Source organism: Pogona vitticeps, chromosome 2 (assembly GCF_051106095.1).
Source record: "Pogona vitticeps strain Pit_001003342236 chromosome 2, PviZW2.1, whole genome shotgun sequence".
Lineage (NCBI taxonomy): Eukaryota > Metazoa > Chordata > Lepidosauria > Squamata > Agamidae > Pogona > Pogona vitticeps.
Window position 1 is genome coordinate 173141313 of NC_135784.1, and position 19270 is coordinate 173160582.

General features: G+C 46.2%; 1 protein-coding gene across 4 annotated transcripts in view; it reads left to right on the plus strand.

The window, feature by feature from the left end:
• OLFM2 (olfactomedin 2) overlaps window positions 1-19270 on the plus strand; it is a 209637-nt gene that overhangs the window by 39759 nt on the left and 150608 nt on the right. The window contains exon 1 of one of the 4 annotated variants that reach the window (XM_020779157.3): window positions 8610-8903. The exons of 2 other annotated variants lie outside the window; for them this stretch is intronic. In XM_020779157.3, coding sequence (XP_020634816.1) covers window positions 8769-8903 — 135 coding nt within the window. In that variant the 5' untranslated portion in view covers window positions 8610-8768. Of the gene's footprint in view, window positions 1-8609; window positions 8904-19270 lie in introns of those variants that run through there. One more of the 4 variants, XM_020779165.3, reaches the window with a different exon arrangement.

Here is a 19270-nt window from a genome sequence, read left to right on the forward strand (position 1 = left end):
CCTCAGTGTGGCTCTTGAACCAGGTGCAAGGGCAGCCCCACATAGAGCACGCTACAGTAGTCTAACTGCAAGGTTACCAGAGCATGGATCATGCTAGCAAGCCTATCCCAGTCTAAGAAAAGGTGTAACTGGTGCACCAGTTGCAGGTGGTAAGAGGGACACCAACCTCCTCTCTGATCCCAAATTGGCCCTCGGTTGACAGTGGGATCAATAGTACATCCCTGTCACTTCTTACCTAACATATGGTCCTTGCTTCTAATAGATTTGTGGAGTGGAGTGTTACATTTGGAAGGGAAAAGTATCTACTAGCTCCATAAGACAGTGGTCAGGGAACAGGGGTAAATTACCCCAAATGGGGTAAAAATGAAAATCCTGGGGGTAATGAGGACGTGACCCTAACCCCCTTCCCTCCTCCTCCTCCTCCTCTTCTGCCTGGAGGGGGTTCCTCAGCAGCCCAATCGCCCCCTTCCCACCCCCTTTTCCAGCCTGGCTGCAACCAAACTACGGCGGATGGTGGCCGGCAATGGGCCCCAGCCAGTGGCATATGGCAGCCGAGGCGGCAGCAGGGCTGGCCATGGTGGAGGTCAAGGCTGGGGCGAGTGGCTGGAGCGCCCCAGCCAGGAGCAGCCTCTCCTTCCAGTGCCTGGAGAGGTGGATTGTGGCAGAGGGAGGGAGGGCGCGGCCATGACGGCGGACCAGGCCAGGCTCAGCCTCCTGGTGCTGGGCCGCTGCCCCATGCCTCATCCCCAGAGGAGCCTGTCGGGCGGCAGCAGGGCTCACCTGGCCTTGCAGCTTCCTTCAGCGGTGTCTCTGCGCTGGCCAGCTGGGCCTGGAGGAGCCTCTTGCCCTCCAGGCGGCAGCTGTCACAGTGCTTCGATGGCAAGGCTCACGGCCATCCCGGTGAGCAGCCGCCAGAGCCGGTGCCGGAGCAGGAGGCGGCATCGAATGCCCCCAGAGGGCGAGCCACCTGCTGCTCTTTGAAGGCTGCCCAGGAGCTGCCCCTGCGGGGCCATGGACTGAGTGTGCCCCTGCCAGGCGGTAGAGGCGGCGGCCTGGGTGGTGAGGCTTCGGCGGTGGCGCTTGACTGGCCGTTTGTGATCAAGATCCTTCCTTTCAAATCAAGGGAGTAATGTTGGTGTATATAAATTTTTAGGGGGTAAAAGGTAAAAAGGTTCCCTGCCATAAGAGGAGATACTTTCTGACCAGCCTGCTAGAAGAAGTCATAGATACAATGTTAGATACAATGATACAGTTTCAGGAGAAGGATCCAGTTTGGCCAATGAAACTTCCCCCTCCTCATTTTATTTATTTATTTATTTATTTATTTATTTATTTATTTATTTATTTATTTATTTGTTTGTTTGTTTGTTTGTTTGTTTATTTATTTATTTATTTATTTATTTATTTATTTATTTATTTATTTATTTATTTATTTACTTCTATGCCACCCACACTACCTAAAGGTCTCTGAAAGAGGTGATTTGCCGGCTCAAATTACTAGTCTCTGGCAAACAGGTCAGCATGCCCAACTAAATCGTGGCATGTGGCAATTGCAGACATCATAATCAACATCATATCCTCTTAGAACTGCAGAACTGAAAGGGACCCTATGGATCATCAAGTCCAGCCCCTGTCAAGGAGGCACACTGGGGAATCAAACTCCCAACCTCTGGCTCCACAGCCAGATACCTAAACCAGTGGTTCTTAACCTTGGCTTACTCAGGTGTTTTTGAACTGCAACTCCCAGAAACCCCAGCCAGCACAGCTGGTGGTGAAGGCTTCTGGGAGTTGCAGTCCAAAAACACCTGAGTAACCCAAGGTTAAGAACCACTGAGTCCTAAACCACTGAACTATCCAGCAGTTCTGTTGCATGGTGGTTACAAGTGTCAGGGTAGAATGTAGGAAATCAGGGTTCAGATCTGTGGGTATGCATGAAAATAATCATGTGACATTAGGGCAGCACCATTGTTCAGCCTGACTTAACTTTTTTTGAAGGTGCTGTCTGTCTGTCTGTCTGTCTGTCTGTCTGTCTGTCTGTCTGTCTGTCTGTCTGTCTCTCCCATCCCCACTTTGTCTGTGTGTGTTTGTTTGTATGTATAGGTAAGGGAGAATATCATACAAGGAAAAAAACATATAAGGGTTCCCCTAGAGTAGCCTGATGCAAAAAAGGAAAGAGCACCCATTGGTGAAAGTTGCTGAAATTCTTCCTTTATACAATTATGAGAAGGGCAGGAGCCCAATTATCCCATATTCTAAAATTGCACACCTTCAAGGCAATTCTGACTTATGGTGACCCTTTCCAGGGTTTTCAAGGTAGGGAGTACCCAGAAGTGGTTAACCACTCCCTTCTTCTGGGATGGCCCTGGGAAGATGCAGCTTGTCCAAGGTCACATAGGCTGACTCTTCTAGGGTGCACAGTGGGGAACTGAACTCACAACCTCTGATTCTGCCTAACAGAACTATCCAGCTAGTCACTGATCCCATATCTGAGGCAGTGGTAAAAAGTAATCAAGACCCAAGAAAAATGGAAGCTCACTAGCTTTGTCTAAGGAAGAAAGATTGTTTTAGCATCTACATGGACAGATGTAATGTTCAGCCATCAAGCCTTCATACTTACCGCTAGATGTCTCTGCTCTACTGGACTCCAAAATAGGCAGGATTTCTAGCTATTGTAAAGGCTGATGATGTTGTCATTCAGTGACACAAGTGAAATGATCAATTACGCTTCCCTATTCATGGACCTGGTGCTACTCTCTATTCAGCCTCTGGTTGGAAGTTAGAAGGATCAAAGAGTTTGAAGGCTTGATGATTTCCTCAAGACAGGACAACTTGCACATGTACTCTGTCTTGCAAACAAAAATTCCACCAATTCCCCCACCCCACCCAAATATTGATAGCTTGTTGCCCATATACCCCTGTCCACATTAGTAATTTATAGTCTTAAGAAACCCAATACTTGTTTCAAATTTCCCTGACCAGCTGCCTACAGGAAAATTTTACGTGTCCGAGGTAACCAGGCCAGGGACTGCTTGTAAGCTAGCTCTAAATGGCTCTAGCAGATTACTATCTGATTGTATTTATTTGTTATATATATATATATTTATTTGTTACATGCATATCCTGTGTTTCCTTTAGTGCAACAGTGGTACTCTCCTGGCCCACTTTATCCTCACAACAACCCTGAGGTGAGGTAGTTCAGGTCGATAGAGTGGGATTGGACCAAGGTTGGCCCCAGTGAGTTTCGCGGCACAGAAGCTGTATCCCCTGAGATCCACCACATCCCTGCATTTCATTCGTAATAATGGAATAACCTAATTCCCTGAGCAGCTCCCATATCTCTTTAAGTGTCTATCAAGTTAATGCTCAGTTCATGCAGGAACATCCTTTGGGATCTGTCTCACCCATTTGTGAATTCAGTCACCAAATCCAGTAGCAGAACTTCAGGGAATAGGGCGATTCATCTCTTCATGCATATGGCTGCTCTTCTACTTTTTGTTGTGTTGTGAAACCACACACAGATAGGGTTCAGTTTGGATTCATTAAGAAATATTTTAGCAATGACTTTGAAGGACATTGGTAAGGAAACCACTATAGATGTGAATTTGGTAACTGGATACATGACACAAAAGAATGAATTGGGGCAGGGGCGGGAGAAGTAGATTATTGATTAGCCTGGCGACAAAGCTTTCCATTGTCGAACATTATGTAGCACAAGGAATCTGGTGCATGCGGGATAAGAGCCATGTTACCCTCAGGATGGTGTGGCTCTATGACTTCCATAATTCCTGCTCTTATTGGTTATGCTGCCTAGAGATGATGGAAGCGGTAGTCTGGAAGGCCACATTTTGCCCTGCTCTGGGATGAGGGATGTTTGTACATGGAACCATGTCTTTCCAGCCTGGCAACCTGTATGCAAGACAGTGTTAAAAGAGCACAACATTCTTCTGCTTGATTTTGTCCGCTTTCATTCAGATTGTTTTCTGCACCCTTTCATGAGGACTCAGGCCTGACCTCAGAATGTGAAAAAGAAGATTAAACATGGGTAAGATCTACTGCGGTCCCAGGGTGTAGTCTGAGAGCCTTATGATCCTGCAACCTTGATAAAATTCCCAGGAGAAATAGCCGCATTACGGCGCTGCAGCAGAATACAAGAGTCTTGAAGACAAACTGGTTTCATTTAGCTTTCATGGATTGAATCTGACAGTGGTGGGCTGCAGTCCAAGGAAGTGTTTATGCCAAATAAAACTTCATCATCTTTAAGGTGCCACAAGATGCTGGATTGTTTGGAAGGTTTTTTTTTTCCCCAGCAGCAGTTTCAATGAAACTACAGAGGCATGTGTATGAATGAAAGGGGCGATCTCAGAATCGCATGGTGGGGAAGAAAAAGCAGAATTGAAAGTTAATAAATATGTACATAGATAGATAAATGTGTGTTGGACTTTGACTGCGAGGAAGATGTGAGTTCAAAGCCTTATTTAGTCATGATTGAAATTGGGTGGCTATCGTCAAGTCTCTTTCTTAGCTTATATTACCCAGCGCAGATAGAGGTACAAGTAGATGATTCTAGGCTCTGAAATGATCATCCCTGCAGGAGCATTCTCTTCACATGACTGTGTGTGGTTCATCACTTCAAATGTGCTAAGTGGGGAGCTGTGTAGGGAGCCCAAGGCAACTCCCTCAAGATCCCGCAATGGTGGTACCCTTGAAAGGACCCCACGGTGAGCTCTTTGGGGAACAGGGATCAGTGATAAAGACTTTGTCAGTGCTTCCCGAACTTGGGTCTCCAGATATTCTTGATCTTTAGCTCCCCACAGCTCTAGGTGGCATATCCAGCAATCAGGCCTTCTGGGAGTTGCAGTCTAACAACAACCAGGACTCCACGTTGGCATTTGTTGCTCTAAGACAGTGGTTCCCAAATTCAGGTCCCCACATGTTTCTGGACTGCAACTCCCAGAAGCCTTCATCACTAACTGTGCTGACCAGGAATTCTGGGAGTTGCAGGCCAAGAACACCTGGGAAGCACTGCTCTAAGAGATAGCTGGTCTGAAAGACAGGTCTGCTTTGTGAAGGAAGTCTATTTGGCCAAATTTCATTTGAACACCCCCCCTCTCTCTCTCTGTGTGTGTGTGTGTGTGTGTGTGTGTGTGTGTGTGTGTGTGTGTGTGTGTGTGTGTGTGTGTGTGTGTGTGTGTGTGTGTGTGTGTGTGTGTGAGAGAGAGAGAGAGAATATATTCTCATGGGGTGTATATGTGTGAGAGGGAGGGATGGATAGAGAGGGCTTATAGACCATAAGTCTACACTTCTTTTTCCCCTCTTTATTACAGAGTGCTGTTAATCTCCGAGAAGGGTGCTTCTATTGGTAAAATATAGTCTCTGGAGAAGTGGCCAGAGAACATAGTAAGCCCAAGAAGTTGGCTATTTCAATTCTCAGTCTGTGGAGAGATTTAGAGCTTGGGGGCACCGATCTAACACATTCAATCTCTACAGGGACGCTTACTGGCCCATTTGACAAATAGCAGGAAATCATAGTGCAGGAAGCACGCAATCAATGTGAATAAATCTTGCTCAACTTTCCTTGCTTTTCAGATATTGTTTTCTACACCCGGCTTAGCGCTAAAGTGCCATATCGCCATTGCTTTACATAACTATACACAGAATTAATATTCTTTCTTTTGTTAAATGACACCGTTTGATTTGCGTGGCTAGAGCAATGTGAGGGATGCATCCTAGGAATACAACACAGAGGCTACTATTGCTAGTCCTAACACAGATAGGCCCATTAGTTCAGAAGGATGTATGCAAGTGTTGACACATAATTTAGCAATTGATTCAGTGGATCTACCATAATTGGACTAACAATAAGATATTGGCCAGAGAGTATGATCCGGGCCAAGTCAAGCTGTGTTGTCCTATTGGTTCCTACGGCAAAGACATATCTATATGGCAGTAAGCCTCACAATGTAACTGTGAAGGGAGTGTGGACAAGGTTGTGACCGTTAAGCATGTGTTGATCTTTCTGACTGACATCACTGTGACTTAAAAGTCCTTAACTTGCCAGATTGGAGAGAGAGAGAGAGAGAGAGAGAAAGGAGATGTTGATGATTGTGACAATGAGTAATATATATATATAAACCCTCTCCTGTAACCACTTCCTTAACACAGTTATTGGAAGCCCAACCCAAGCCCAGAATAATTTTGGAAGGTACAGATCATCATTATCATCTGGAAGGGACATTATGGATCACTGATTCCAGCCCCTTGGATTCCCGAGGCACAGTCGGGAATCGAACTTCCAGCTTTCGACTCCACAGCCAGATACCTAAACTACTGAGAACTACTGAGCTATTCAGAAGAGCCTTGTGGAGCAGTGGTTAAACTTCAACACTAAAGTGAAGAACTCTGCTCATGATCTGAGTTTGATCCTAGGCTGAGATAGCTGGTTATAGGTTAACTCAACCTTCCATCCTTCTGAGGTTGATAAATTGAGTACCCAGCTGAAGGGCGTGTGTGTCCAGCCTGTATATAAATGCCACACTTTGCTTCTTTTTCCAGTAGGGCATTACCATTCTCCACATGATCTCTGTATTCACTGGGACTGCTTAGATGAACATAGCTGAAGTCAAATTTCAGTGTTCAGCCAAAACTCCCCGTTAACATATATTATCTTTTGTTGAGAAGTAGCATAAGGGCCAGCTCCAGAATGATGGAACTTTAGCCCCCATCCATGCACCTGCTCATCCCAACGCCATGGTTTGAATTCACACTCTGTACACATACTTGGAAGAGAAGCAGATTGTTATTATTTTTTAAAGACTTGGACTTAAGGGAAATTAAATCCTGGACCTCCTCCTCATTGCCATCCTTACAGCTGACCTGGGATATAGATTAAGGTGACTGGCCCACAATCACCAAGTTTCATGGACAAGCTGGGGCTTTAGGATTACAGTATTTACTTGTTTATTTACTCCCCATTAAAAAAATTGCACTCATGGTAGCTTACAAATTTCATAGAAGAATAAATACAAATAAAACCGCATTTAGCTGGGGGAAAAAGCCAATCATAAAATGATATAGCCCAAACTCACCATAAAGCCATTAAAATGTAATAAAAGACATGCGATAAAAGTTAAAAACAACAGAGCAGGGCAGGTTAGATATTATGAGCCAGTCTAAAAAGATGTGTTTTTACTCCCTCCTTAAAATCAGTCACAGCGGGAGCAGACTGCAATATGGAAGGAAGGAATTCCATAACCTGAGAGCCAGACAAGAAATTCTCTCTTCTGTGTGTTCTGGAAGGCTCTCTTCTGTCTTCGTATATGGGGGGGGGGGGGGAGGACAATGTTCCACAAAAGCTTTTATTAAAATACAGCAGTTAGTCTTTAAGATGCCACAGTGTTTTTTTTTTTTTTGCTCTTGCTTTTCCTTTGTTTTGCATTTCTTGTTGAAATTCGGTGTGCTGCTCAGAGATCTCCTTACTCCATAGCCAACACTCTATAACCAATGTAACCACCCTGCTTTTGAGCTCCGGTGGGCTCCATTCCTAGACCTAAGTATGCCCGAAGTATGTAAGTGTGCTGGGCAGCTTCGTTCCAGGTTGGTGTGCCAAGGGAACACTTATACCTTTGAGACTCTTCCCCCATTGAATCCTAGGAGGCTTCCTTCCCTGTAAGCCTCTTTAGACACGCAGGGCACGACGGTCAACTCACCCATCCCACTTAACCGAGGAGTGAAGCTCACTTCGGAGGTCGTAAGCAAACCTTCCTGCTGGGTGCCCACCCTAGAGAAAAGACCGCAGACAAGGCAGAGAAGCGACATGAGGGTCAGCCGGACAGGGCATTCACATGGTTTGGTGACAGACACGTGTCTGCCCAGGGAGCAGCTGCCTGTCTCCTTCCGTTGTTTGCGCCCGGAACCCGTGGCTGTGGCCAGAGGCTCTTTGCGCCATACAGCGAGAAGGAGGGAGCGGGGATCATCCGGAGAGAGACCCCGATTCGTGCCAGGGAGAGGGAGGGCATCTCCATATGCCAAGCGGAAAAGAACACCGCCCGCTTAGGCGCGGCAACCCGTCCATGGGCGACGCGAGCCAGAGCAGTGCGCGGCTGGTGCCGGAGTTTTCGGAGCGGCCTCGAGTTTTCTCTCTGGCCCCCATGCCTTCGAAGACGGGAAGTCATGGTCCATGATCAGAAGGAGGGACGAGTCGGAAGACGAGAGGGCTCGACCCCCTTCGTAGAGCCCGATCCTGTTCAAAACCCGATCCTGTGCTGCGTTTCCTCGGCAAGGCTCGATCTGGACTTACTCCGACGTAAGTAAGCCCAGAAGCTGCCTGCACGCCCCGATCCGCTCCTCAATCCGTGCTGGACCTCCCCCCCCCCCTTTCCCCTGGCTTCGCAGGGAGCCCGGCCGGGAGCCTGTCCTCCCCTCCCTCGCTCGCTCCCTCTCGCCCTCCCCCCCGCGTGGCTGAGCCGGCCTCGGCCTGTGGCCAGCGGCGGCGTGACGTCAGAGCGGCGGCGAGCGGCCGGGGCCTTTATAAGGAGGGGCGCGCGGGGCGCCCGCTCTTCCTCGACTCCGGCAGCCCGGCGGAGAGGGCGAGCGCGGGAAGGGAGGCGGGCGCCGGGTCGTGCGGGGGTGGGTGGGTGGTGGCCCCGAGCGAGCCAGCCAGCCAGCCAGCCCGGGAGCCGGCTGCCCTCCCCCGACGGGGCCGATGAGCCGGGAGGAGGGCTGCGCCGCGGGCTTCGCCGGAGGGCGAGGGGCATGAGGCAGGGGGCGAGATGACCGTGCCGCTGCTGAAGATCGGCGCCGTGCTCAGCACCATGGCCATGGTCACCAACTGGATGTCCCAGACGCTGCCGTCGCTCGTGGGGCTCAACGGCACCGTCTCCCAGGCCGGCACCTCCGAGAGAAGCGTGAGTCTTCCTCCCTCCCTCCCTCCCTATCCGGACGAGCTGCCCCGCGGCCGCCCCTTCCAGGCGGCTTGGCGCACCCTGTCCCCGGGAACCCCGGTCTCTCTTGGAGGGCCAAGATGCAGACTTACGTTTCACCGGCTCTGTTACCCCTCCTTCCCCTCCCCAATTGGGGCTGTTTTCCAGACGGTTTTGCCTGCGCAAAAGGAGGGCTGCGATCCTGACGTTTCTCCCCCTCTCTGTGTCCGATGGGGGGGTGCTTCTCTCTTTCTGCTGGCGATCGGGCTGGGTCTCGCGCTTCTCCTCTTGTTTTCCAGGCTGTAGCACTGCACCTTTGGGTGGGTGTGGGTGCTAGTGGGAAGATGGATGGGTGCGCAAGGATGGGGAGGGAAGAGGTGGGGAGGGAAGAGAAGTTTTAAGGCGCCTCGATCCCGAGAGGTCTCTCCTCTGATCTCCCCCATCCTACGCTGGACGGCTCTTCCTAGCAATCCGCCGGTCTTGTTCCCGTTTATGTCAAGGCGCCCGGAGAAGAAGCGCGCCCCGAGGGCAGAGAGGCAACTGATTTCCTAGTTACCTAGTTTGAAGGTGGGCTGTTTGAACTGGCTGGCGTCCTCTTCCCCTTCCTGACTTCCCTAAGATCTCCTTGGAAGATGCCCCCCCCCCCCGACGCAGTTTCGAGACCCAGCTTGAAGCTTAAAGGTGCCAATTTGACCCCAGCAAAGCAGTTCCTTTGCCGAGAGGGAAACGAGGGCGAGCCCTTGGGGGTGAGGGGGGAACGGTGGTTTGCAACAGACGGGCTTGGCTCCTCCGTCTTCTCTGCCTGGAAGATGAGCGGCGAGCGCACGTCTAGGTGGACCGGGATTCTCTTTAAACGGACTGGCTTGCAGGACTTCTGAAAGATTTTAGGGCTTTCTCCCGACTTCCCCGCCTCTTTGACTGCTCGACTCTCTTTCCCTTCCCAAACTATCCCCAAGCCTTTGGAACCGATCCTCTTTCTCTCTTCCCAGCTGACTCCACCCGGAGCGCGGTTCTCTCCTCTCTCTTTCTAAGCGCTTCCCTTGTTCCTTCTCTCCCGAGACCTCCAAGTCTTTAGACAGCTTGGGATGCCGGAGGTGGGAAAGCATCCCTTTGCCTTCCTTTTGCCATCGTCGCCCTGCCTCCACGTACCTCCTTTCTACTGAGCTGGGTGACTCCCTCTCCTCTCTTGTCTCCCTTTCTTCACTGGAAAGGGAGATCTCCCGTGAGCCAAACTGGGGCTGAGGCCAAAGGCAGTGCATGTGTCCAGATTTGCCCCTCTGCTGCAATCGGGGGCATTTACGCTTCAGCCTCTCGCCTGGCTGAGACCCTGGGAGTGGAGATTCCTGTGTAAGGTTTCCAAGCCCAGTTGCCTAAATAGTGCAAACTTCTGCCAAGATCTCAAAGGAGGCAGAGTCTGACCTCGTCCACTTCCAACACAACATGCGGTAGTTTCCCCCAACACCCACACAAGAGTTAATTTGGCTTGGTTACTCTATTTACGTTCAAATCTGGAGCAAGAGAAAGCTCATCTCTTCCCCTTCTGACTTCCATCCTTTTCATGCTTGTCTGAGTAGATTTCTCAGCTAACAGAAAACTTTCTTCCATTCTTAAAGGAGAAACGCTTGCTCTCTCATTGTGTGCTTTATGTGTCTTCCCTGCATCTTATCTTTGTAACCGTTTAGAAAATTTCTGTGCCTTTAACAGGAGGAATCTCTTAGAATCTGTGCCCATCTAGAACCTCAGAAGGCTCTCTAGGTGACTTGTGACTACAGTAGGGGAGCCCTTAGAGTTACACCTGGCAGGATTTCATGCTGATTATTTTGTAGCTTCTGAACAGATCATAGCATTGCCAGTCTGCTTCTTAAGGCACATGCACACTGTTTGTGTGTTGGTGTACAAAGAGCTTCCCCGGTCTGAAGGGTGAGGAGGACAGCAGAAGGGGTATAGCAGGTTTGTGTTGTTCAGGATTGGACTGGAAGCTTTAGAGGGGTGGGGAAGTGATAAGGATTGAATGGCTTGCCATAATAGCTTTGCTAAGAATGGATTGGTATTTTTGAATGTGGCTGGATCGGAATGTGTGCCTAGGTCTCTCCAAGGTATTGTGACTTAATGGTGTAGCAGGCGAGACCAGTCTGTAAAGAAGTGCATGAGAAAGGTTGACCTGACCGTTTATGTGCCTTTGTCTGTGCTTCCAAATGGTGTACATTCCTAAAATGTCACTACCACGTTTTCCCCAAAATAAGACAGGGTCTTATATTAATTTTTGCTCCAAAAAACACATTTAGATTTCCAGAGGGTGTTTTATTCCCCCCCCCCCCCCCATGTACAACCATCTACATTGATTCAAATGCAGTCATGTCATCTTCTGGTTGCTTCACAGTGGTGGAGGGCAGGCTGTCACTTAACTGGGGCTTATTTTGGGGGTAGGGCTTATATTACGAGCATCCTGAAAAATCATACTAGGGCTTATTTTCAGGTTACGTCTTATTTTAGGGGAAATAATTATTGTTGTTACATGCCACCAAGTCGTTTCCAACATATGGCAGCCTATGAATGAGCCATCTCCAAAATGTCCTGTCCACATCTGCCCTGCTCAGGTCTTGTAAACACAAGCCTGTGACTTCCTTTAGGGACTCAGTCCATCTCATATTTTCTTTTCCTCCCACCTCCCACCTTTCTCAGCATCATTGTCTTTTCTGGAGAATCCAGCCTTCTCATTTTGTGCCCAAAATGAGGCAGCCTCCACCTCCACTTCAACATTTTTGCCTCCAGAGATAGTTCAAACTTGATTTGATTTAAAACCCACTTGTTTGTCTTTCTGGCAGTCCAAGGAATCTGCAAAGCTCTCCTCCAGCATCACATTTCAAATGAATCAATTTTTTCCTGTCAGTTCCCTTTACTGTCTAGCTTTTGCACCCATACATGTCACTATAGTCTGAAGCTAAACATTATGGCTGGGTTCTTAAAAGTGTGAATTAAATGCTATGGATGCCATTGTTCAGCATGACGAATATTCAGCCCCTGGAAAGTGAGTTATAAAAGGGGCTGTTTGTTGCAGAAAAATGAAGGGGAGAAAGATACGTGAGCGTCAGGAATCTAGCACATTTCAGTGAAGAGGATGGGAAAGATGTAGAATCAATGCCACTGAAGACATCCATCCACCCATCCAAATATAAGGCTGGAAGAAGGATGCTCCCCGAACCAGAAAGGAAGGGCTGGACTACTAAGCAAACAAAAACTATAGACCGAGCAAGCCATTCTGTAGATACTGTGTGGCTCTCTCTGTGTGTAAATGTGTGTGCAAGAATCTGTAAATGTTAGAGCAAACATCAATTGGAACAAGTTAGATGGGATTTTTTTTTTTTTGCCAGCCCCCTTTTGAGGCTGCTGAAGAAGACAATCTGATATTACCTGTGAACATATAAATTCAAAAAAATACATCTCTATAGGCTGTGGTGGCCTTATCCATTTAAAGCAAACACTCTGAGTCCTTCACCACCTGCACCTGACTTGAATTAAGTTAGTGCTAAGATATTAGTTTCACAGTGGAAGGACTGGGCACCAGAGGGAGAGAAAGGAATGTCACATCTTTCTGCTCAAAATAGTAGCTTCCTATCGCTTTGGTGCAACCTGTCTGTCTTCACCCAGGTCAAGGACCTAAAGGCATTTTCATGCACAAGGCTTAAATTGTCTTTGGCACTTCACATGTGTGCAATGCTGGTGCAAAAGCTACAGGATCTGAAGAGTGTACTTAGTTTTTTTTAAAAAAACTCTGTTATTCTTTTCCAGTGGCTCCCGTCTCTATTTTATTGTGTCCTGCTGACATTCAGATGTACGCCTAAATAGTGTGATATCCTTCAATGCCTGCATACAGAAATGTTCTTTCGAGTCCAGACTGAGCAAGGTCACAGCATCATTGTCTGTGAGCAGAAGAGCTGTGCAAGGGTGAAAGGTCTCCCTAGTGGCTCCTCAGCTGTGGAATTATCTTATTGTGGAAGAGAACTCTTCAAAGGGATGATGTAAAATCTTGAGAGAAGAAATGAATGGCACTGTACTGCATGTCTGTCCAATTTGGGTTGTAAATATATTCTGGAGGCAGGGGGAGACTCCATTGGTTATGTATTGGTAGCTGATAGAATGGCGTTGGCTACAGAGGACCTAAATTTCCTTTGATAGTAGCCTACAGAATGAGGAAGGTGGCAACTATTTTGGTTTATTGTGCCTTTTGTGTATTTCTCTTAATAGCTTAACATTTGATGATTGACAGCTGCCCTTTTGCATCAGAGGTGGGGAACATGGTGGATTGCTACTCCCATTGGCCGTAGTAAATCCACTGTGGAGGGATGATGGGAGCTGTAGCCGTGTTCCTCATCTCTCTCCTTTTTAGTTGTCTAGTGGTGTAGGATGATAAGAAATTTCTGTCTGATGTTTAATCTATGGTAGCTTGTTCATACACGCAGGTCATTCTGATGGTCTAGTCAGCATGACAAAAATGTGTTTATCATTCTATTGCAGCCCTCAGTGTTCAGGATGCATAATGCAGATCTGACTTTTTGTTGTCTGACATGGAGTTGTAATTGGCACTCCAGTTACTCAGGTCAACGTGCATAATGCTCAGTGCCAAACAAAGGATATTGGGCATTAAAGGAAGAACATTCTTTGAGTACCCCTCTTCATGCTCAGCAGTAAAAGTACAACAGAAACAGATCAACTCATGCACAAATTGCTAACCTTCTGTGACCCTCCACACAAACTTGCAGCCTGAAGCAGTTGCCTCCCACTCACCCTTGTTTTAAAGGCTTGATCTATACCTTTCTGTCCCAGTGTATGGATTCAGCACTACCATAGTGTGGACAGTTCATTTAGACAATGCGGTCAGGCGGGAGGGATGCTTCCTTTTGGAGAGTTGGCACTGCTTCAAAGACGTGATGCTTTTATAGTACATGACTGCCAACTGTGCAGAACCATTTGGCATCTGAAGCCCAATGTCAGGGTTTTAATTTCTTGCAAGTGACCAGGTTGGAGCCTGTCATTTATTTCAATGTGGTTAAAATGTCACCAATAGTGAAGCTTTCATCGATATGTAAATATGCAAATCTATCTCTTAACCAAGACCCTGATGGATTAAAATAAATCAAGTATATTATTTTGAGGACACTCTTTACCAAAAGTCAATCTGATTATATACTGATGTCCAAAATGAGTTCTCTTCTCTTGTGCTATTGTAACTTCTCCAGGTCTAGACTCGATTACTTGGGCACAAGTGGCTACGTATGGTTTGAATGGACTATTATTGTTTTCTTTCTCTTAAAAGATGTTAGAAAAAAAGGTAAGTTAAAGAGAATTCAAGATATAGCTCATAAACTTTAGAACAATCAATTGATATATCAATACCAAAGAAAGCAAGTGTCCATTTCAGTATTGGAGTACCACAGAGGTTATTTGATGACGTGCCAATAGACGGACGGACGGATGGATGGATAATTAGATGTTAGTGTCAAAAACCCACTTAAACTCAAGGAATGAATAGCTGTTGGTTTGGGAAGTGACTGCAAAAATCTGACCATCATACATCCATCCTAAACAGGCTTTGATCATATAAGTTCCTTTTAATTTGAATGCAACAGAATCTTTATGGCCGTGTGTCAGATTTTGTGAGGCAGATGCCAGAGCATTTATTCCTATTTAACATTTTGTGGAAGGAGGGTTCTCTGCATGTTGAGATCAAATATTAAAAGCCTAACTGAGAATTTGCTATTTGAAAGGAAGAAAAGTCTTCATCTGGATATACAACTTCCGAAGGTCTTGTGATAAATTCTGAAGTGGATGTTGAATTCAGAACTCACTTGAAGTGTTTCATTACAGTCTCTGCCAGGGGATTTCTTTTTTGGGGTGGTGGTGGTTTCTGGGCTGTATTTGGGATGATGGCTATGATCCTAAATGCTATAAAGAAGAGCTTGATTCTGGATTGAATCATAGTGGGATTTTGCCACTTACTTTCAAGTTAGTGCACCATTACGTTTTAAGAGTATGTGTAAATTTTTGATCATGTGAAAGTCACTCCCATACTGTGTCCTGGGATACACTTATGGGTTGCATGAGGGGGGAATACACACACACACACACACACACACACACACACACACACACACACACACACACACACACACACACACACACACACACACACACACACACACACACACACACACACAAAATCACTCTGCAAGCCTCACCCCTTACCTGCTACATTCATATACATAATATATATGACACCCACTATGGTATAGTGTATAGAGTAATGGACTAGGACTTGGGAATTCTCAGTTTGAATCCCCATTTGGCCATGGAAACTCCCTAGGGAGATGGAACTGGTAAAGCCATCCTTAAATATCTCACTTACCTTGAGAACCCTGTAATTGGTTCCGACTTGAAGGTATACTGTATAACAACAGCAGGAGCAGCAAGAAACTGCTCTATACAGTATAATGTATTGCCTTGCCCCTCCCTCCACCTATATGAATATAAGAAGGGACACACTGAATCAGAGCAAAGATCTCTCTGGTCCAACATCTTGTCTCCTACAGTGGCCAACCATTTGCCTCTCAGAAGCCTACAAGGAGGGGGAATGCACAGTAGAACCTTCTGCCCATGTTCCCTAATGAGGTGCATGCAAGAGCCAAAGTGCTACCATCAGTGCTGTTATTTTAAGCCATCCGTAGTTGGTGGCTGTTGCTATATCTCATTGTTTGTCCATACTGTATGAGGAAACATTTCCTGTTATCTGTGTGGAATCCTCCACTGTATAGATTCTAGTCAACATCTGGGAGAAGCGGGTGAGACTGGTAGTCAGGCAGAGCATCTCCCAAGAGGGCTGGTGGGCTCTCTCCCTTCATAGAGTCTTCCAGAAAAGGCTGGGCAGCCTTCTGCTGGTGGTGCTTTAGCTCTGGATTTTTGCACCAAGGGGGAGTAAGCTAGAAGTTCTATCAAATCCCCAGTTCTCCTTTCCCAACTTAGTTGATGTCTGAAAGCTTTTTTAAAAAATGCAGTTGTTTTCTTTCGTTGTTATTTGTTCTTACTGTGTCTTCTGGGTTTTTAAAATTTCTATCTGTTCTAGTGGCTTATTTGATTCTATTATGGTTTGTTGTTTCTTTTAATGTAAAAACCCCTTTGGAAAATTATTTTGGAAAGCAGTATATGAATAGTATAAATAAGGTAGCTCAAAATTATTCTGCCCATATTGCGGACAGCAAGAACAGTACCATGCATGGTACCCATGAGTGTGCTCAGAAGCACTTTCCGTTGCACTTAATGTATCTTTCCCTGTAGCAGAGGTGGAAGTTAGAGACATTCCAAGTTTGCTCAACTGATGCATTACAATGGTGTACCACCACTTGCTGCCACATGACAAATTGTCACACTGTGATCAGTGGTCCCACTGTGTTGTGGTTTGTCAACTCCATGCCCTGGACCAATGACAGATTTTCTATTTTGTTTCTTTTTGCCTTGCTTTCTATATTATATAGAAGAATTTGTTGTTACTGTTGCTGCTGCTGATGTTGTGTGCCTTCAAGTAAGTACCAACTTTCAGCAACCCTGAGAAGGCTCTCAAGGTAAGTGAGAGCAGTCTTTGCTGCCATATTCTCATGGAAGACACGGCACACAACCTGGCTTTGGTATATAACAGCTACTCCCAATTTGACTCCCTTTGGATGTTGACTACAGCTCCCAGTATCCCTAGCCAGCATAGCCAGTGGTGAGTGTGGTTGATGGGACCAAATGTATGGTGGGACCTAAGCTGAGGAGAGTGAGATGATGACCACAACATCAAGAATGACAAAGGGCAATCTGTTAGTTGACTTCTAACCTTCCTCTGTGTGTGGATTCTTTTTTAAAAACAACTTGGATGGGAGGGAACATCTAGAACCGTCCCTTGTCTCCAGACATGGGCCCTGATTGTTCATCAGTTCTCCGTTGCCCAACTTCTGAACAAAGCATTAAGGCAATTCTGCCATTGCCATATCAGAACTGCTGGATAGCTCAGTGGTTTAGGCATCTGCCAGAGGTTGCAAGTTCAATTCTCCATGGTGCCTCCTTGAAAGGGGTTGAAATTGATGATCCATAGGGTCCCTTCCAGCTCTGCAGTTCTAAGGTGCTATGATGATTATCAGTCTCTGAATTTCTGTAATTCCCAAAGATTGCAATACGAACCTTCTTGAGTTTGGAAGCAATGGGAGGTTGCTTAAGGTAAGCTGTTCTTCATCTCCATGGTTTTGTTTGCATATTTCTAATCCACTCATTATCATCTGTGTTTTTTGGGAGTGGGGTACATGAAATAAACTCACTTTAGAAAAATCTATAAAAATGCAAATATTTAAAAACAATTTAAAAGAATCCAAAATAGTTTAAAACATTTCAACACTAGGTAATAATTCAAGCAAAATAAACCTAGCAAGCAAGCTCGGGGTTGTGTACATGCTTCTCCTCCTTCCCCTTGATTCTGATAGGTCCAGATAAGAGAGATCAATTGACTGACATTCACCTGGTGAGCTTGGTGGCTCAGTGGAGAATTTAGAGCTCCCCGGGCTCCGCCCAATACTTTAACTGCTATACTATCCCATTGGCTGTGATGTGTGGGACTAAACTCCTGCCATCCCCAGATCTGTAACAACTTGCCCATGGAGATCCACCTGGCTCCCTCTCTGGGTGTCTTCAGAAGCAAAGTCAAGACCTGGCTAAGAGCCTCGTGGCGCAGTGGTTAAACCGCTGTACTGCAGCCAAAACTGTGTTCACGAACTGGAGTTCAAATCCCAGGTAGCCGGCTCAAGGTTGACTCAGCCTTCTATCCTTATGAGGTCGGCAAAATGAGTACCCAGCTCGCTGGGGGGGGGGGGGGGCGGCAATGTGTAGCCTGCATAATTAACTCGTAAACCACCCAGAGAGTGCTTGAAGCACTATGGGGCGGTATATAAGCAGCACGCTTTGCTTTTATTTGGGCAGGCTTTTCTTCCTGCTGTATCTTAAATTCACATTTTACCATCTTGGATTTATAGTGCATGTTTATCGGTTTAACAAGTTTTAAATTTGTAATGCCGCCCAGAGTAGACCTTTGGTCTAGATGGGTGGGGTAGAAATCCAATAAAATAAACAAACAAACAAATAAATAAAAGATAGCATGACAAATGAGAATTGTAGGCCAGCAGATTGAAATAGCTTGGCTACCAAGGTGGGGAAGGCTAGCTGGGCTCAAAGGCAGAAGGTAGAAGCTTCTTAAAACGAGTCAAGTCTGCATCAAAACATGAACGCCAGTTGGTTGTTTTTACCTTGTGCTCTGGTTTAATGTTGTTAATCACCTGTTACTTAACAAAGTATTCTGGGATTCAGGGCCGGCATGTTTTTAAGGAAGAGATTTTCCACCAGAAAAAAAACTTTGGAGTTTAGTTTTCTTTTTGCAAAGCTATTATCATCAGCCAATGTTTCATTTACGCAGCCCAGCCCAGTTTTGTTGGCTGTGTAAACAACGGCTGTGTAACAAATTTGTCACTGGAGCGGAAATGAAAATCTGCGATTCAGATTTGGGTGCTGGCTCATTGCAACAAACATTCAGATTCAAATGTGTCTCCTTTAGGCAGCTTCAAATTCAGACGGAGCTGGAGAGCTTTGAATCTATATTCCAATGAGTTAATATGAATGCCGATAAAGCTGCCTTAATTCAACTGTGAATTCGCCGAAGGCAACTCAATTTCCATTGATTTATTAAAAAACAAGCAAACTTTTACAATAACATTTCTTTTTCATCCTATGATGCAGACTCTATGGATTGGCTGGGGTTTTCTAAATGAAAAGAAGAATCTTTAGTACACCCTGTTTACATGCAATGAGAAGTTCTGATGGAGAGCAGATATATTCCAGACTAGATGGCAGAATCTGCTAGGGCTGATGCCATGTTTGAGAAGCCCATGGACAGGGTGCTCTCTTTTGCCTACAATGATGTCTCTGTGCAGTGGATAAAAAAACCTTTGGCATCCCATAGGTTGCTTCTAGGACTTCACCCTCTAGAAGTCCTAGTTAGCATGGCCAATGCTAAGTGAATGGGGAAGTTCTAAAGACAAGAATGCTAGAGTACTTGGGAAGCAGTAGGGAAAGAGGAAGAGCTAGGGTGAAATGGGTTGACTCAATAAAGGAATCATGGGTCTTGAGTTTGCAAGATCTGTGCAGCGTTGCTGCTGATAGGATGTTTTGGAGGTCATTATTTCGTAGGGTCAGTATAAATTGGGAAGTTCTGATGGTACATAACAGTCCAGAAGAATTATAGGGCCAAATGTACATCTGCCCTTCTCTTGTAAATTGAT